The 19,939-nt window shown below is 44.1% G+C and overlaps 2 protein-coding genes and 1 pseudogene across 12 annotated transcripts in view; 2 read left to right on the forward strand and 1 right to left on the reverse strand.

The window, feature by feature from the left end:
- Positions 1–1,290: 1,290 nt before the first annotated feature.
- On the forward strand, positions 1,291–6,105 carry LOC111828200 (annotated as a pseudogene).
- Positions 6,106–6,257: 152 nt separating this feature from the next.
- On the reverse strand, positions 6,258–11,072 carry CUNH14orf119 (chromosome unknown C14orf119 homolog). 3 transcript variants are annotated; one of them, XM_014465477.2, is made up of 2 exons: positions 10,933–11,072; positions 6,258–7,415 (listed from the first exon to the last, which is right to left on the reverse strand). In XM_014465477.2, exon 2 carries the CDS (start codon positions 7,412–7,414, stop codon positions 6,989–6,991), a length of 426 nt encoding a protein of 141 aa, XP_014320963.1. In that variant the 5' UTR covers position 7,415; positions 10,933–11,072; the 3' UTR covers positions 6,258–6,988. The 3 variants fall into 3 exon arrangements, with proteins under 3 accessions (XP_014320963.1, XP_023619446.1, XP_006100128.1); XM_023763678.1 differs by lacking the exon at positions 10,933–11,072 and adding an exon at positions 10,624–10,726; XM_006100066.3 differs by lacking the exon at positions 10,933–11,072 and adding an exon at positions 10,471–10,592.
- Positions 10,476–19,939, forward strand: part of ACIN1 (apoptotic chromatin condensation inducer 1) — a 35,666-nt gene continuing 26,202 nt past the window's right edge. For 4 of the 9 annotated variants that reach the window (XM_006100060.3, XM_023763675.1, XM_023763673.1 and 1 more), the window contains exons 1-4: positions 10,791–11,117; positions 12,530–12,595; positions 14,816–14,927; positions 15,337–15,456. In XM_006100060.3, coding sequence (XP_006100122.1) covers positions 10,806–11,117; positions 12,530–12,595; positions 14,816–14,927; positions 15,337–15,456 — 610 coding nt within the window. In that variant the 5' untranslated portion in view covers positions 10,791–10,805. Of the gene's footprint in view, positions 11,118–11,685; positions 11,723–12,529; positions 12,596–14,815; positions 14,928–15,336; positions 15,457–19,939 lie in introns of those variants that run through there. The other 5 variants (XM_006100058.1, XM_023763674.1, XM_006100062.1 and 2 more) reach the window with 4 other exon arrangements.

Raw genomic sequence — 19,939 nt, forward strand, 5'->3', positions numbered from 1 at the left:
AGAAGAAGAAAAAGGTAAATATACAAATTATGAACAACAAACATGCATCTATCAACAAGTGAATCTAAGAATCAAGTGAATAAATAATATGATGTACAGAATGAACTGGTGATTATAATAGAATCAGGGACATAGAAAGGGAATGGACTGACTATTCTTGGGGGGGAAAGGGGTGTGAGAGATACGGGAAGAGACTGGACAAAAATCGTGCACCTATGGACAGTGGGTGGGGAGTGAGGGCGGAGGGTGGGGCGGGAACTGAGAGGAGGGGAGTTATGGGGGGAAAAAAGAGGAACAAATGTAATAATCTGAACAATAAAGATTTAATTTAAAAAAAAAAAAGAATCATTGATCTACTGCCTCCTGGACGCCCCCTACTGGGGATCAAGCCTGCAACCTGGGCGTGTGCCCTTGACCTGAATCGAACCTGGGATCCTTCCTATCCACTGAGCCAAACCAACTAGGGCTTAAATTATTTTTTATTGCTTATATAACATATTTTCATTGTTCAATTGATACATTTTCCTATTTGTAAAATTAGTTGGGGTCAAAGGTTAGGATGAATTATAACCTACTTCTTATTAAAATACTAAATTTAAAAAAAAATAAATAAATAAAAAATAAAACCCACATTTTAGTTCTGGGAAGGTTCTGAGGTTGCCCACTCAGAATGGCAGGGGAGCCCTGGCAGGTTTGGCTCAGTAGATAGAGCGTTGGCCTGGGGACTGAAGGGTCCCAGGTTCGATTTTGGTCAAGGGCACATGCCTGGATTGTGGGCTTGATCCCCAGTAGGGGGTGTGCAGGAGACAGCCAATCAATGATTCTCATCATTGATGTTTCAATCTCTCTCTCCCTCTCCCTTCCTCTCTGAAATCAATAAAAATATATTAGAAGGAGGAGGAGGAGGAGGAGGAGGAGGAGGAGGAGGAGGAGGAGGAGGAGTGGTGGTGGTGGTGGTGGTGCAAGGGAGTTAGGATGAGAGAAGGAAGCTGGTTAGGTGAATTCCTTCGCAGGTGGGCCAGGCCTTGGGAATAACACTGCCCCTCACCCAGCTCTCCACCTCTGGCACCTCTGGGAAGAGACAACTTTGGCTCTTGTGGTTCACATCCGACCTCCTGGCAGGAATTGTAGATTTAGTCAACAACACTCAAATCTTGAAAAAATAAGCAAAAGTGGTGGGAGGAGATATGCAGAGAGATGGTAAAGAAAGGAAAGCCAGAAGTCAGTGAGGCAGGGAAGAAGGGGCCAGAAGAGAGCCTCAGGGCAGGCTCTGGAAGACACCGACGGAAGATGCTGCTGCTGCTGCTGCTGGGGGCTGCCACACGCAGGTGTCTACATGACGAGACACAGAAGTCTGTGAGCCTTCTCAGGCCACCTTCCTCCCAACTTCCCTCGAACATCCGCTCTTCCCCTCTCACCTTCCCTGGCTCTCGTGATCCTCAGCCCCTCCGAATTCAAACCTGCCATATAAGAGACCCTGTGTCAGGTGGAGCTTGGGATCCTGAGGGAGATGGGATGGGTGGGGAATCCCGAGCCCTGGCCGCAGTGAGAGAGGCTGCTCAGCGACTCCAGGGTGTCCTAGCAGGTGAGTAGATGAACAGGAGTCAGGGAAGGCTGAGGAACAGAGGGAACTGAGGCAGAAAGCCACCACAGAAGAGGAACTGGAACTCCAAGATACTGAGGTGAAATGGACCTTTCATCTTGTTTAGTGCCTCCAGTGCAAGGACCCCTGCTTTTGAGCCGAGACCCTGCACAGTACTGCCATGCTGTCTGGGGAGACCCAGATACTCCAAACTACCACAGGTGAGTTCATGTCATTGTGAATGTATACAATGCCTCTTCAGGGTACCCAGAAATGTCTCCAGCTTACCCACAGATATTCATTCTTTGCAGATGCAGCCTCTTGAACCCAGGGTACAAAGGAGAAAGTTGCCTGGGTGCAAAGGTGAGATTACATTCTCAGCTTTGGAGATCTGAAGATCTAGAGCCTGCTTAGATCTCTCCAAGACCAACAGCATCAGAATTACTTAATGTGCTCCCTAACAATACAGGTTCCTGAGCCCCGTGTCCCTTTGGCAATTTATTAAATCAGAGATTTGGGGTAGGGTGGGTGACGGTAGAATTCCTCATTCTCACCAGCCGCCTAGATGACACGAAGACACACTGGACATAGAAACTCTTTGCCCCTCACTCCTAGTACCCAGTTTCCTATTGTCATATCTTCCAGCCCATCTGCTCATTTAGATGTCACATTTCACTCCCTGCCAGATCCCTGATGCCCATCTCCGTGGTTATGCTTTGTGGCCAGAGCAGGGTCCCCCGCAACTGATCCAGCCAGATGGGCCTGGGGTCCAAAATACCGATTTTCTCCTGTACGTGCGGGTTGCCCACACTGCCAAGTGCCACCGAGAGGTGAGGTTCAAATCAAATCCCTTTTCCCTACTCTGCCTCTCTTAATCTTAAACGAGGGGCAAGGAGCATAAAAGCAGTTTTTATTAAATTGTGCTTATTTGGCGTAACTTTGGACATGCTGATGAAGTTTAGGTGAGGGTTGAAAACCCTCTAAAGTTTAAACCATCCCTTGGTAACACTGAACCTCCATTTTCAGGAAGATTTCTTCTATGTTACCCCCCTTCTCTCCTTTCTGCCCATACATTGTCCTGACTCATCCATCCACAGCCCTCTGTCATTGCCTATGCTGCCTGCTGCCAGCTGGACTCAGAAGACAGGCCCCTTGCTGGTACCATTGTCTACTGTGCCCAACATCTCACCAGCCCCAGCCTCAACCATAGTGACATCGTCATGGTGACTGCTGTATAGTGACAGGTTGGGTGAGGTGGGGCAGGTCACTCAGCTTCCCATGAAGTGGAAGAACCTATTAAGGATGGAATAGGCTCTCTCCCTCCCCAGAGCACACCTGCCCATGCCTTTCCCTTCCCTTCCCTTCCCTTCCCTTGTCTTCCTTTCTGTTCCTTTCCCTTCTCTTCTCTTCCTTGTCTCCTCCACCTCCGCACCCAAGGCAAGTTGCCATTAGCTTCCTCATTCCCAAGCTCCAAGGACCCTTTCATTATCTCAATAAAAGGTGTCTCAAGTTCTAAGAAGTGATGGGGCAGAAAAGCTATAGAGTGGCTGGCTAATCCTGTTGCAAACCCAGTTCCCTCTCTCTGCTGTCATTTGTCCTTAGGCCACACTACACGAATTGCTCCATGCCCTGGGTTTCTCTGGACAGCTCTTCAAGAAGTGGCGGGATTGCCCCTCAGGACCCAGCGGTAAATGAGAGGAATGAGGAAGAGGCCTTCCCACAATGTCAATACAAGGAATCACTACTATCTCATGAACTTCTTCCTTCCAATTCCACCTCACCTTTCCTCATATTGCCTTCTCCCCTTTCTGTAATCAGTTGGAGAGAACTGTTCTACAAGGCAACAGGTGACAAGGCGAGATGAGTGGGGACAGCTGCTTCTCACCACCCCAACTGTTAGCCACAGCCTGGCCAAACACTTGGGAGTGCTAGGGGGTTCACTGGGTGCCCCCTTGGAAGAAGAGGTGAGAATAAGAACACCTTGGGGTGATGGAAGGAAGAGGGAGTAGCCAGGTAGCAACCAGCTGACTCCTCCACTAGGGCCCTTTGTCTTCACACTGGGAGGCCCGACTCCTCCAAGGCTCTATAATGACCGCTGTCTTCGATGGTGCCCAGCGCACTCGACTAGACCCAATCACTCTTGCTGCTTTCAAAGACTCAGGCTGGTACCAAGTCAACCACAGTGCTGCCGAGGAGCTGTTGTGGGGCCATGGTGAGAAATACGGGAGCATTGCAGAGGGCACACATGACCGAAGTCAGCTTGGGGGAAGTGAGAGAGGCTGGAAAGAATATCTGCTGCTAAGATGTAATGGAGGCTGTAAGCATAGCTAGCACTGGAGGAATGTTTGGGGCTTCATTTGTTTTGAATGTTCTTTCTCCCTATCTCTCAAAAAGGATCTGGCCCGGAATTTGGCCTGGTGACCACATGTGGGAGTGGCTCCTCAGACTTCTTTTGTACTGGCAGGTATGTGTGCTGAGTGGTAGAGGGGCTGTGCAGCTGTCAGTGATCCGAGTGTCACTCTACCATTCCGCCCGTACAGTGGACTGGGCTGCCACTACCTGCACTTGGACAAGGGAAGCTGCTCTTCAGACCCTGTGCTGGAAGGCTGCCGCATGTACAAGCCCTTGGCCAACCGGGTGAGTAGATTAGAAAACAGTGAAACTGAATGGACAAAGAGAGGAGTCAACTTCAAAGACATCGAGACAAACACTATTCTGTCTTCTGCCCTGCTCTTCAGAGTGAATGCTGGAAAAAGGAAAATGGATTCCCACCTGGTGCAGAGAATCCCCATGGGGAGATCTACCATTCCCAGAGTCGCTGCTTCCTTTCCAACCTCACGTCACAACTGCTCCCTGGGGACAAGGCCAGACATCCCTCTCAGATCCCACACCTGAAGGAAGAGGAACTCACTGGCCACTGCTACTTACATCAATGCACAGAGAGGGGGGCCTACAAGGTGCAGTTGGAGGGATCCCCCTGGGTTTCATGCCCTCCAGGAAAGGCTATTCAGGTGGGTGTCATAGGTGAAAAAGCTGTAGCACACTGGCTAAAAGAAATTTGGAAATGTTTGTACAGTGGTACCAACCAAACTATTTTCTGTTCATTTTTTACCAACTAACCTCTGAGCCCAAGACTCTGATCTAGACTGTACATTTTCTTAGGAGGACTTGAGCAAGTAACTGACTAACCTGCTACATGTTTCCTTGTAGATACCTGGGTACTATGGTCTTCTCTTCTGTCCCCGGGGTCGGCTGTGTCAGACTAATGAAGATACAGATGCTGTTACTTCCCCATCTATGAGTCTTTCAACCCAAGACCTGCTATTCAGGCTGTCTTTCGGATTAGCTGGGCCCCCAAGCCATTCCCTAGGGAAGGAAGAAGGACAAGAGTTGACTGAAGCAATCCTGCAGTCTCTGGTGAGCAGAGGAGGCGCTAGAAGGTAAAAAGGGACAATTCAGGCTGAGGCTTTTTATGATGGGCCATAGAGAATGCTTAAGTCCTTTACTTCACAATTGTCTTCTGGAGATTTTCTGTTCATCCCACTCCTAAGCCTGCATGTTTCATGAGATATAGCCTTCCAGGGACTATCGCTCCATTAATAGATCCAAATGTCTATTTAGGTGCTATTTCCACAGCCCTTCAATTACCACTAGTCTGGTGTTCACTGTGCATATGTGGAAGCCCCCTGGTTGCCAAGGGCCTTCGGTTGGTATGCTGCACAGGGCCCTGACCCTGACTCTCCAGAAGAAGCCTCTAGAAGTATATTATGGAGGAGCCAACTTTACCACAGAATACAGCAAGTAAGATAACATTGCATGTAGATTTTTTTTTCCAATTCCTAGTCCAGATGTTTGAAATTGTATTTATTAAGCACCTACTCATGTGTATACATGAGTTTATACAGGATTATTTCAGGAAATAAGGATCCCTGACTTGATTATCTCTGGCCTATCATTATAGGACACCCCTCCCATCATGATAGTGGAGTTCCCCCATCTCTAAGACATAGGGATCCTACCACCCCTTCTTTTTTTAAGCACTATCCAGGCACCAGGTCTAACTACCTAAACACCAGTTTAGCCAACCTTCCCCTTAAGCCACTTCCCTGTCAAGTTAAGTCTCCTTCCAACAATCTAAGATGCTGAAGACTTGGATATTGGTCATATTCCTATTTTCAGGTTCTGTAGTCACTCTTATTTTCTGTTTAGTTTACTGTTTGCATAAAGTAGGGTTTTATGAGCTCTATGTATAATAAAGCCCTTCACCTCCTAAGCCTAGGCATTATTCCAAGCCAAATATTACTTTTGTTCCTAGGTTCCTGGTTACCTCGGGTCATAATTCCTCCATGACCCACCTAGGTTTGTCAGTAGTGCTCTGCCTAATGCTGCTTATCCTGGTGGGTGCACTGGGAACCGTGGCCTATCAGAAACGAGCTACTCTTCAGGTGGGACCATCTGCCCCTTACCATTCATCAGAGCTCCAAAGCCCAAGGGGCTCATTAGGAGGAATAAGGGAGGTGTGATGTTACCCAGAGCATGATGGGGGCAGGACAGATTATTTCTTGGAAGACAACTGGATGGGGGTCAACCTGCTAGCTACACTTAAGTTCTAATTTTCTCAGAATGCCTCTTTTCATACTGGGTTTGCAATGAAAAAACAGGTAGAGACTTATGATTCCAAAGATTCATTCTTTATTTTGATACAAAAAAATAAACCCTTCAACCTCTAAAGAATGTCACTTTTTTTTCATATTGTTATAGAGCAAACTTACAGAATATCTTCTAACAGCTCCAAGGATATCACATATGCTTTTGGAAAAAGTCATTTCTATTTGGATTCAAACACACATCAGTGTGGAGGAAGGAATAATTATCTCCCTCTTCTGATTTTTCCATAATTTTTTCTAAATCATCACAGGAAAAGCTAGTGGTTAGGATGTCACATTAATTATGCCTGAATCTGCTAAGGGAGGTGAAACCAGACATCTGAATCCAGCTAAATATAAAAACGTGACCTTTTATTGCTCTTCTCTCCTGCTTCTGGAGTAGGAAGGTTCTACTTTATATTCCCATGGGCCAGCAGTAGGCTTGAGTTATGTGTAGGTGCCTTTTGGTTATAGTTGCAAAAGAAGCCATTACATTCTTGAGGGTTTGACATCTCCTGGAAAGAAGTAAGCTAGAGGCAGACTGCTACTCTGGATTTGCTTAGATGGAAAACATTTACACTAGTAGTCCAGCAGGTGTGCTGTAAACATTGAAATAACCAGGCCTGTACTAGTCAGCAAGCTCAGTCAGTGAATCAGGATACCATCCCCAGACCTTTAAGTGGCACATCTGAAGTTCTCACTGTAGAGTTGTGGCTTCGGCTCCATCAACTATGGTTGTCTTCTCTGACTTTAATGCCTATCAGTCTTTACCAGCTGTAGCAGCCACTGCTTGGTAAAACTTTGCCACGAAGTCTGGCTCACTGACCTCCAGCTGCCTGACAAATTCATTGCGCTCCTCCTCAGCCCAACCTCGAAACCACTGATCCCAAAGACGTAGTTGGCACTCAAAGATACAAGGTGGTCGGTTGGCTCCAGACACACTAAGCTGCTCCAGACCTTCTAGCAATGGCTGTAATTTTCCTGGCACTGCTTTAGTTACCAGGTCTTGTAGGAAACGTTCACGCTGGGGACCTGACCAACTGGCAAACCAGTGAAGAATACACTTCATTTCCTGGGAAGTGATGTAAGACATTGGGGGAAGGGAAGAGTTAATAGAATTGCCTGGCACTGAGGGTAAGAGAGAAGAGGAGGATAGCTGCATCGAAGATGATGATTCCAGTGGCATCCTGAAACATAAAAGCAGTTATATACTCTTTAGAGAGATCAATCAAAATATAACTTCCCAACAACAAGGAATCTTATCACATCCCATCAGCATTTAAAAGAAAATTACTTTGCCTGGCCGGCATAGCTCAATGGTTGAGCATCGACCTATGAATCAGGAGGTTATGGTTTGATTCCTGGTCAGGGCACATGCCCAGGTTGCAGGCTCAATCCCTAGTATGGGGGGTGCAGGAGGCAGCCAATCAGTGATTCTCTCTCACCATTGATGTTTCTATCTCTCCCGCTCCTTTTCTCTGTGAAATCAGTAAAAATATATTTTTTAAAAAATTACTTTTCACCAATTCAATTTACCGGGAAACAGGGTCCTTTATTTCAGTTGTAATCCAACGACTTTAGAGAAATTTTCCAAGAATAACTTCATTTTATATTTGCCAACCTTCCTCTCTTTTTCAAACCTATTACCCTCCCTAACCACTGTTTCCCTCCATCATCCTTATCATCTAAAAATAACCAACACTTTTTCAAATGACCAAAAAATTTTTTTTAAATATATATATTTTTTATTTCAGAGAGGAAGGGAGATTGAACTCACAATCCAGGCATATGCCCTGACCGGGAATCAAACCATGACCTCTTGATTCATAGGTCAATGCTCAACCACTGAGCCACACTGGCTGGGCAAATGACCAAAATTTTTGGACTAAATTCTATTTCATGCATAAGCATGTCTCCCGTTTATTAGACTATAGCAATGAAAAAAAAAAAAACAGCCTTGTACAGAACTGTGAAAATGCCAAGGGTGAGGGTAGTTTACAGTTTTACTGTAGGATAAACATATATTTTCTCAAAAAAACCTCTTTCCCTTTGGCCATATCAACTCTCAGTTTAGATAATTAAAAATCACTTCTTCACTTCTCCAAGATGTTTGATGCTATCATGACCAACATCTGGCCATTTTTACTGAATGACATCAATTATGTCATTTGTAAAGTCTCCTTGAATGATGATTTCATCCTCTTGTTACTTTGGCACCACAGGAGAATTTTTGAGGGAAAGAAAGATATTTGTGCTTCTTTAAGATCAATTTCAAAAGTTGCAAGGCCAAATACTCTTGTTACATACATCTTCTTTGCTCTGGGAATTGTGGCTATGGTAACCTTGAGTTATGTGTAGGTGCCTTTTGGTTTTGTTTGACCCCTTCCACCTCTCTTTTGTTTTTTCTTCTCTTCCTCTTTCCCTGCTGTTCCTTGACCCTCAATAATTCCAGCTTCTCCAATACATTTCTTGCTTGTTTTCTCCTGCCTATTCCTATGTTTCAGACTGAGTAAAGGCAAAAAAACACACAATTATTAATGTTGGTCTATCACATCTTCCCTAAGTAAAAAAAAAGGAACCCATTTTTTAATCAAGTACATGCAGCTGGTCAGGGAGGATCTAGATACTAATCATTCCAGCAATATCAACAGTGAAGGGGAAAAAAACACATTATATAACATTTATCTATTTATATAAAGGGCTAAGCAACCATCCAACTGGCCACTAGGTTATGACGTGCACTGACCACCAGGGGGCAGATGCTCAACTCAGGAGCTGCCGAGCTGTGGTCACTTGGCAGTGGCGGTTCTGGGGTTATGCACCCTGGAACCAGAGAGGAGAGAGCCTGATTCTGGGAGTGTCACCTGAGAACTGCCTTCTTGCAATTCCGGGACCCCTTGGGCCAAGGGACTCCACCTGCCAGAGGGACCCCGCTCACTCCACAGATGCCCTTCGAGTCGAGGTGCTGCCCTAGGTGTGGCCAGCTGGGGAGGGACCGAGGGAGGTTGGCTCCAGGGCGTGTTCAGCCCGTCCCACCCCGCCAGACAGCTTCTAATTATTTTCCTTTCAATGTGCACAAATCCGTGCACATGGGGCACTAATACACACACACACACATACACACACACACACACACACACACACACGCACGCACACACACACCTCCTTTGCAATATGCATATAACTTCTAAAATATGCCAAGAATTTCATAACATTCATTACTTCCTTATACTTTCTGTAAAGCACCAGGAAAAAATTAAAGAGCAGAATAAGTGATGGGCACCTGGCCCAAAATAAGATAAAAGAGTAAGATAAACAAGAGAATAACCTGTTTATATAAGGCTGAAAAAATTCTAATTGGTTTGGTGGCTTAAAGATTGAACAATGTTACTACACTGCTGTAGATGACAATTCATGTCTTTGAAAATTTGTCCTTAATGTTTAATATAATACCTATTGAGCCCAGGGGAGGTGGCTCAGTTGGTTGTAGCATCCTCCCATGGCAGATTCGATTCCTGGTCACCGCACAGGTTACAGGTTCAATCCCTGGTCAGAACACGTTTGGGAAGCAATCGATCGATGTTTCTGTTTCTCTTTCTCTCCCTTCCTCTCTCTAAAATCAAATTTTAAAAAGTTAATATAATACCTATTGATGCCCTGACACTGATTTGCACCACTAATGCAACTAGGTCAGCCAACCTGAATAGTTTCCAAGGCCCATAATTGAATCTCCAACAATGAAAACCTTAAACTACTATTGTATATGAGCTATTTTACTGTTTGTATTTCTTCTACTGCAAATTGGATTATTTGCAGTGAGAAAGAAAGGAACCCCCGAGCAATAACATCAGTTCAGTACCAAAACAGTCCTGAGAAAGGCTGTCCTTTTTCAGTGGCCTTAACAGGAAGCAATTCCTCAGAAAGGAACTTTACTCTCCTTTCCCGGGAAAGGGAGAACTTTTCCCAAGTCTTGGCTTCCATGGCAAACTCAAGTTCAGTGATCATGAATTAGTTCAATCTGAGTCCGAAGACACGGTGCTGCCACTTGCCCACTTTGGAGGCCACCAAGCCTGGCATTTCGAAGTATGAAAGAACAACGTAGCCTTAGATGGGAGTGGTGGGGATTTAATAGGATGGGAGGCGGCAACTGTTTCCGTAGAAGAGCGGGAGACTTGCCCTACGAGGGTGACCCGCAAACACCGAGTCTCACCCAGCCCAGGGAGGGGCTTCTACCCCGCTTACCTCCCCTTTCCTCTCACAGGGCACCGAGAGACCATCAGAGTACTTAGGCTCCAACTATCGCCACCGCTTCCATGTTTCCTGAAAACCCTAAGCAAGGCCAGCCAGGCAGCCCACGCACTTCCGGTCCCGGACCAGCTCCAAACACCCAAGCACCTCAGCGCCTCAGCTTTAGGTCCGAAGAGAGCCGAATGACTCCGATCATGGTTATGCCAAAGTCGAGGGCTTCCGAATAGATTCGATTCAAAGCCTCCGTGAAACGGAGATAACCGAGTTCTAAAAGCAGGGCGAGGGAGGGGGGGAGCATCTAGGAGGATGGAGAGAACCGATTGGTGCCGATGTGGAGACGGAAACACCCGAGCAGTTCCGGAGGAACCCGGAGAGTTCTGAGTGGTAATCGAGGGGTTCACTACGGCAGTGGGCGGGGTCAGATCGGTACGTTCGAAGGGCGTTGGCGGAAATTACCGAAGATGCCCGAAGCCGTCGGGACGGACCCGAGTACCTCACGCAAGATGGCGGAGCTGGAGGAGGTGACTCTGGACGGGAAGCCTCTTCAGGCGCTACGGGTGACCGACCTGAAGGCCGCACTGGAACAACGAGGCCTAGCCAAGAGTGGGCAGAAGAGTGCCCTGGTCAAGCGGCTCAAAGGGGTGAGGAGACGGCTTTGCCGGGGTGTCGGAGGGGAGCGGACCCGGTAGAGACGAGTCTCTGCCGCGGCGCAGGCGCAGTGTCCGGGCTCGGCGCGAGCTCGCTCAGGCCGCCAGCGCGAACCTCCGGAGCCGCGCGCACGGTGGTTGGCGAGGCTCGCAGTGAAATTGAGATAGCGCCGGTTCCCGCCTTAACGGCAGCGGCGCGAGCCCAAAATGGGAGGGTGCGCGCTACTCTCCCGGAGTGTCTTAAGCTCCTTCCTCCTTCCCCCACCCGCTCCTTGTTTGTGTCTGTGGTTTCGGCGCATGCGCTGCAGAAGGAGTTAAATCCCACTACAACCACCGGCGTTGCTGGCTTGAGGGGGGGGCGGGTTGGGCTGGGTCGGAGTTAGGGGTATAGTTGGGCGGAGAGGTTGATGGGCTTGGTATCGGTATCCAGAATAATAGGATTGGAGTAGAGTAAAAGTGTCTGATTATATTAGGAGGTGAGGTGAAGAGAATCCTTAATTTGAAGGGACATGGTTAGAGAGGGGTGTATAATTAATAGGGCATTCAAAAGCAATTTGAGTAGATTGGAGTTCGGTGAATGTTGGTAAGAGGTGAGGCAGGTTGGTATATGTTGGGGATTTTGAATCGGTTTGAGTAAGCTGGGGTGGGATCATCATGCGGTGGATGGGTGGATTGGTGTGTATAGGTTTGTGTGAATGGAGGGAAGATGAGGCTGTCTTGGTTTTAATTAGGGTTAATTAGGATATGTGGTGGGTAGTATTGGGGCTGGGTTGGCTCAAGGGTTAAGTTGGCAGACCGTTGCTTATACACAAGCTGACATTTCTTGTGCGCGCGGGGGTGTGTGTGTGTTGGGTTAGAGCACAGTTTACAGAGTCTGAGTTCATTCTGTTCTGTAGCCTCCTTTTTGAAAATGTTTAAATTTGATAAATCTACGTGTCACTCTTTTGAAAAGAATCTCGAGTAGATCTAGTCCTGGGTAACTGTTTGACCTAGTAATTCAATCAGCCCACAGCCAGTAGCCCCATCTTGGTTTCATGTATTTGAAGCTGATTTGAGTATTTGAAGTAATTTTACCAGATTTAGAAGGAGCACTAGTCAGAAGTGCAGAAGGTAATAGGGATTATAGCGCTGGTTCTGTCACTGATTTTGTTACATAGCCAAGTCCCTGATTGTCTCTTGTGTGCCTACATTTTACCTCTGTACATTTGGGAGCAGTAACCATGGCTACCTTTAAGGGTCTTCTGAAGATAAATGAGAACAGTATTAGTGAAGGGCTTTTAGGTCCCTGGAAGGTACAGTTTAAGTGTGTATGGTTAGTCGTTGCACTTAATGAAGAGATTGAGGGAGGGGTGGGTTTTTGTTTTTTCTTCTTCTGTTTTCTGACTTTTTGCCCTTTTCTATACCAGGCTCTAATGCTAGAAAATTTACAGAAACACTCAACGCCCCATGCTGCATTTCAGCCAAATTCCCAGGTAAGGAAGAAGGTTCATTAGATGGGGTAGGCTCTTTGGATGCACAGATACATGGAAGGACACGATGTATATTTGATGCTTAACTCCTTACCAATATTTCCTAAGTTCCCTGGGTCGGAAATGTTCTCAGACCAGGGCAGTTGAATTCTAATAAAGAATTCAAGAACAGAATCGGAGGAGCTGTTAGTTGATTTCTGATACTTGAAATGGTGTGTGCAGAAAAAATGTGGCTCCAACTGATTAAGTGTTGTACTGGGATCTGAAGTCATTTATTTGCCATTGATTTGGGGAAAACAGTGGTCTTTGAATGTAGATATAATGTAAGGAAAATGCTTGGCTAAGATTTTCCAAGAATTCAATCTTTTGGAAATCATCCACCATTAAAAGTGTTAATACTAACCATAAAGTTACTCCTAAACATTATTAATTGCTCTGTTACTTAGGGCAAGATAATTAACCTTTGAAAGCTTTGGTTTCCGCAACTTCCCTGTGTATAAGATAAAGAGGTTGAACTAGATCCATAGCACTGTAACTGCTCTGCTGGGGTTTTGTGGAGCTGCTTTTTGAGGGCTTCCGAGGGAAGATACCTTTTCCCAAGTAAGGAGAGATTCACACTCCCCTCTTAAACTAGATTAGATCTATTTTTATCTGGTTTGTATATTGAGTTTTTGCATAAGATTTTTTTAGAAGAAATCATCCCACAGTTTAAAAAAACAACAACCTTGAAAGCTAATATTTTAGCTCTATCTTAGACTGTATGATCTCTTAAGATTTTTTTCCATTTTAAAATCTCATCATTGTAGTGTGTCATGCACTTAAAGGAAAAATCCAGATCTTTGTTATTGCAGTGGTGTGCAGCTCCAGTACTAGATGAAGTCCCAAGATACTCTGGAAAAATTCTTACTCCCTTGTTATCACCTCATTAAGCTGTCTTATAATATAGCCTGTTCACAGAGATTTAGTTAAGCATAAGACACTGCATAAGTTAATCAGTTTATGGTTATATTCCTTTTGCATTTTAGTCTTTGAAGCTTTGCTTTTATTAACAGAATTTTTGCAGTAAATACATACATTCTCTAATACATGCAACCCACACTTCATCAATGTTCATTGAGTACCAAGAAACTCATCTTACTTTAGGTGAAAGCAAACATTTACTATGCTTAGGAAAGATGACTAGTAACATAGAACATATTTAGTTTTTTTTTTCCTTTTCCTGGAGTTCTAATAGCATTTGTCAAGCAAGAAGGCTCTTGGGTGGAGGACTTGTGGAGAGAAAGCTGAAGGGCAGAAGAGTGATGTGGGAGTCTGTGTTGCAAAAAAAAGTATGGGAAGGATTAAGCGACTGCATTTTAAATATTGTTACCAAGTATTATCACCCAAAGAAAGTGGAGTTAGAACCCTGTCTAAAGCTGAATGGATATCTCTTTATGTAGTCTCTTGCTTTCATATTTTTTAAGTACTGTACTTGAATTTTGGAGATGTTTGTTAAACTGTTCCCTAGATAGGTAGAGATTGTTCTTTTGTTAACAATAAAAGATGAAATAGTATGACCTAGTATTTTCCCCTTTTATTTCTTGATATTACTAAAAAATTTAGATTATTTTTAGATACTATTTCCTATTATCTAAAAATTTAGATTAAAAGACATTTTACAGGAATTTTTATTACTTTTAAGTTGTGCATCGCTTTTTGGATGGGAACTGAATATTTAAAATAAGAAATTATAGCCCTAACTGGTTTGGCTCAGTGGATAGAGTGTCGGCCTACGGACTCAAGGGTCCCAGGTTCAATTCCGGTCAAGGGCATGTACCTTGGTTGTGGACACATCCCCAGTGGGGAGTGTGCAGGAGGCAGCTGATCAATGTTTCTCTCTCATCGATGTTTCTAACTCTCTATTCCTCTCCCTTCCTCTCTGTAAAAAATCAATAAAATATATATACTTAAAAAAAAATATATATATATATATATATATATATATACTTAAAAAATAAAATAAGAAATTATGTGCAGTTCCTCTTTTTGCCATTTTTTGTGAATCATAGGACCATTTATTTTGATCTTCAACATAAAAGTCGCTTAAAAAGAAGCCGTCCAACATTTTAATCATCTTTCTTGAGTCCAGATATAAGGGGTAGACCTTTGCTCCATGGAATTTTCTTCCTTGCATTTTCCTAGTTTGCTTTCCTAGACTTTTTTTTTTTCATGTCCTCAACACAGATTGGTGAGGAAATGAGCCAGAACAGTTTCATAAAGCAGTATCTGGAAAAGCAGCAGGAGCTACTTAGGCAGCGTCTGGAACGTGAAGCTCGAGAAGCTGCAGAACTTGAAGGTAAGCCCAGACTGTCACTTCTTACAAGGAGTTCTTCATTCTTGTTCCTGTAACTGAGTAGATGGGCCTGTTTAACTAGGCAATTTCAGGAATAAGTCAGCCTAAGACTATTTTATTTGCTTTGGTAGTTTATGCCAAGTGAGTTACTATTTACCTTTTGTCAGGGAAGAAGACAATTTGACTATCTTATTAGAAAAGGATTCCTGCCAACAGGAAGAGTAATAAGTAAATTAAGGCACCCTTTTAGATGAGGAAGAGCTTAATCCTAGGGAGTTTTTCTCTATGTAAAGCACTCTTTTTAGTATATACTCTATCCATGACTTTGCCTGATCTCCTTCACTCCTCTACATATTCCCACATGCTGAGCCCTTCACTCCCTCCCTGCCCCGACCCAATCTGTACTTTGCAGAAGCTTCAGCTGAGTCGGAGGACGAGATGATCCATCCTGAGGGAGTGGCTTCCCTGCTGCCTCCTGACTTTCAGAGCAGCCTGGAGAGACCAGAGCTGGAGCTCAGCAGACATTCGCCCAGTACGTATCTCCCTCCCCACTGCGCAATTTTGTCAATCCTGCGTAGTTGGTGGGGGGAGGTAGTTACACCTCCTTTCATACTAAGCCTCCATTAAAGTCCCAGGGAAACTCTGTGACTTGATAGTTGACGTGTTTTTCATGGAAATTATGTCCTTTTTGAAGTCTGCTTTCACCTCTGTTGTGTTAACCTCTCAGAATGTTTTGTATGGTGGTATGATTTTTCTTCTCATCTCTACCTCTTTAACCTCTTCTACCTCTGAATTTAGCAACAGTCACGACTTTCTTTTACCTCTTTATCAATTATATATATTGTGAGTTGCACATCCAGTCATCCCCTCAAAGGGCATCTGCTGCAGTTTATTAATTCATAATTGTTATTGAACACCTGTTTACACCAGGCATGTACAAGGCACCAGGAATATAGTAGAGAAATATAAGTCTCTGCCCTAATGAAATCTATAGTCTAGTGAGAAGATGGACATAACCAAATTATTACATAATTAATTACAATTGTGCTTTGTGCTATGAAAGTCAGTGCAGAGTATTACGTGAGCTCTAACCCACTGTGTGGACTAGGTTCGGGCAAGATTAAATTTTTCACATTATTAAGCACTTAGTTTTGCATAATATCTCAAGCAAAAGTCTGTAAATTCAGCCTTTGTTTGCTAGGAACTACCTATCTAAAACAGTATCCTTTTATTTATTTATTTATTTATTTATTTATTTATATGTATTTTTTATTGATTTCAGAGAGGAAGGGAGAGGGAGAGAGATAAAAACATGAGAAAGAATCATTGATCACTGTCTCCTGCACGCCCCCTACTGGTGATCGAGCCCACAACTTGGGCATGTGTCCTAACCAGGAATCAAACCTGGTTTGTAGGTCGACACTCAACCTCTGAGCCACACTAATTGGGCTAAGACAGTGGTCGGCAAACTCATTAGTCAACAGGGCCAAATATCAACAGTACTTCTTCAAAATAGACTCACCCAGGCCAAAAACCGACTTCTGCGCATGGGCCACGAAGTTTCAATCGCACTGTACATGCGCGCCTGCACGTGGTATTTTGTGGAAGAGCCACACTCAAGGGGCCAAAGAGCCGCATGTGGCTCACGAGCCGCAGTTTGCCCACCACTGGGCTAAGACAATATCCTTTTAGGAGAATATGTATATAAGATATGTGTACAGTAGATAGCTATATTAAACCAATATGTAAATTAACAAGTATTTTGAATCATTATTAATGTTATTGTTTTGAATCATTAACCATATCAGTGGTCTTGGGGAAGGTGATAATTTCATATTTAACATTTTTGAAATGTTTGAAAGTTGCTGGCTCTTCTGATTAATATAGAATTTCTTCCTGAAAATAGATTTTTAGGAGGTATTTAATGATTGGAGAAAAATACATTTTTTAAGAAACTTCTTTTCTCCTCATATATAAAAGTAGCAGACCCTCAATTGATCCATTTCACTCTTAGCACTCTTTTTTTCTTAATTGTAAAGCCAAGAAGAAGAGGAAAACTTATAAATTAGTTGTCAGTGTTTCTTAAATAAAAGTCACTCAAAATATTTACTGAATTTCTGCTACATAAATATCTCCATATGTATATGGGGAGTTAGCACATTTGTAAAATCTAGGGAGAGAAAAGATAATTGCACATAAAATTAACACTAGAATATGATATGTCAGGTTTTTAAGTGACATATAAGTAGTACAAACACATGTACCATACGAATTCAAGAGTAAAAGCATTCTGAGGACTGGATTAGAGAGAGCCTCATGAAGGTGTAGGATTTGAGCTAAGCCTTAAAAATGGGTAAGATTTGAATTGGCACAGAGGAGATTAGGGTATTTTTAGGAGGGAACAAAGGTATAGAGATAGGGATGATTGTGATATCTTTAAAAGAGAGGTATCAAACTGATTTAGCCAATAAAGTATTCTTTCATATTCAAGAATAGAGAAACAATTTTTTTTTAATATATTGATTTTTTACAGAGAGGAAGGGAGAGAGATAGTTAGAAACATCAATGAGCTGCCTCCTTCGATCAGCTGCCTCCTGCACATCTCCCACTGGGGATGTGCCCGCAACCAAGGCACATGCCCTTGACCGGAATCGAAGGCCGACGCTCTATCCACTGAGCCAAACCGGTTTTGGCAAGAATAGAGAAACAATTTAAATGGTAGATTGGGATGATATTGCAGAAGGCTTTGAATATCAAGCGAATGTGTATGAGCTTTTTTATTCTAAAGGTAATGGGGGAACCATTGAAAATTCTTGATAGGAACATGATTTGATGAGGAACTCATTTTTTAAAAAATATATTTTTATTGATTTTCTGAGAGGAAGAGAGAGATAGAAACATCAATGATGAAAGAGAATCATGGATTGGCTACCTCCTGCACACCCCCCACTCGGGATCAAGCCTGCAACCCAGGCATATGCCCTTGACTGGAATCGAACCCGGGACCCTTCAGTCCACAGGCTGATGCTCTATGGCATAGAGTCTATGCACTGATCAATGTTTCTCTCTCTCTGAAACCAATTAAAACAAAGCAAAACAACCTGGCTGGTGTAGCTTAGCAATTGAGCCTCGATCCAAGAACCAAGAGGTCACGGGTTTGATCCCTGGTCAGGGCACTTCCCTAGAAGGGGGTGCATAGAGTCTATGCACTGAGCCAAACCAGCCAGCGTAGGAACTCATTTTAAGAAAAAAACATGTCTCAGTTTGAATGTAATTTGAGCCCTAGCTGGTTTTGCTACGTGGTTAAAGTATCAGCCTGTGAACTGAAGGATCTTGGATTCTATTCTGCTCAAGGGCACATACCTCGGTTGCAAACTCCATCCCTGGCTCCCGTCGGGGTACATGTGGGAGGCAAGCAATCATTGTGTCTGATGTGTGTCTCTCACATCGATGTTTCTATCTCTCCCACTCCCTTCCACTGTCTCTTAAAAAAAAAATTCAGTGGCCCAGCTGGCGTGACTCAGTGATTGAGCGTCATCCTATGAACCAGGAGGTCATGGTTCAATTCCCCGTCAGGGTACATACCTGGATTGCAGGCTCAATCCCCAGTATGGGGTATGCAGGAGGCAGCCAATCAATGATTCTCTCTCATCATTGATGTTTCTATCTCTCTCTCCCTCTCCCTCTCTAAAATCAATTTAAAAAAATTTTTTTAACCAATGGAAAAAAATATCCTCAAATGAGGATTAACAAAAACAACTGGAATTTGAAATGAATGTATCCTGACATAGAAATAAAGTTTCAAAAGCAAAGATGTAGAGTGAGGGTAGCTAGTCTCTTCAGTGCTTTATGTCATCAGCAGGACCCTGCCTGTGGCTGTCATTAATGGAGGGAGGAGTAAGGGACAGGTAAAAGAAAAGGCAAGAGAGAGGTGAAAAATAAAAGAGATGAAAGTAGTAATTGTAATAGAGTAAGGGAGAGGGATAGAGAGATAGAAACACCGATAAGAGCGGAATATCATTGATCAGCTGCCTCCCATATGCACCCCCTTCTAGGGAAGTGCCCTGACCAGGGATCAAACCCGTGACCTCTTGGTTCTTGGATCGAGGCTCAATTGCTAAGCTACACCAGCCAGGTTGTTTTGCTTTGTTTTAATTGGTTTCAGAGAGAGAGAAACATTGATCAGTTGCCTCCCATATGCGCCCTGACTGAACATGCCCCCTATTGGTGCTCACAATGACACTCCAACTAACTGAACCACACTGGCCAGGACTAGTTTACTATTTTTAAGAATATGGATTCCTGCCCTGGCCGGTTTGGCTCACTGGATAGAGCGTCAGCCTGCGCACTGGAGGGTCCCGGGTTCGATTCCGGTCAAGGGCACATGCCTGGGTTGTGGGCTCTATCCCCGGTGGGGGACTTGCAGGAGGCAGCCGATCCATGATTCTCTCTCATCATGGATGTTTCTCTCTCTCTCTCTCTCTCTCTCTCTCTCCCCCCCTCTTCCTTCCTCTCTGAGGTCAATAAAAAAATATTAAAAAAAAAAAGAAGAAGAAAAAGAATATGAATTCCTTGGCCCTACCCTGAGAAACTCAGGGAATGTGACTTCTGGGACTCTACATTTTTAAAGTCCTCTTATAGTTCTGTTGATTAATTTATGAATGACTAACTGAAAGAATAGTTTTTCAGTATTATATTTCATCAGGATCCTTGACTTATATTCTGGCAACCTCCAGTTTATGTGCTGTAGACAAAATTCCAAATAGGAAGGAAGAATCTATATATATAAAAGCCTAAGCAACCAGTCGACCAGTCACTATGATGTGCACTGACCACCAGGGAGCAGGCACTCAACACAGGAGCTGCCCCCTGGTGGTCAGTTCACTCCCATAGCGGGAGCGCTGCTCAGCTAATGGATGGGCCCCAGACACAGCGCTCACGGCTGATGAGTGCCGCTGTGGCAGCGTGAGCCTCTCCTGATCTGGTCTGTTTAGGCACGAGCCCACCGCAGGCGC

The sequence above is a fragment of the Myotis lucifugus genome, unplaced genomic scaffold (assembly GCF_000147115.1).
Source record: "Myotis lucifugus unplaced genomic scaffold, Myoluc2.0 scaffold_297, whole genome shotgun sequence".
Lineage (NCBI taxonomy): Eukaryota > Metazoa > Chordata > Mammalia > Chiroptera > Vespertilionidae > Myotis > Myotis lucifugus.

Bases quoted from the DNA above. Each gene is read 5' to 3' on its own strand.
- CUNH14orf119 (XM_006100066.3), bottom strand. From the start codon at position 10,505: ATGGTCTCTCGGTGCCCTGTGAGAGGAAAGGGGAG. The intron at 7,416-10,470 runs GTAAGCGGGGTA...TTTATGTTTCAG, and splicing joins CCTGTGAGAGGAAAGGGGAG to GATGCCACTGGAATCATCAT.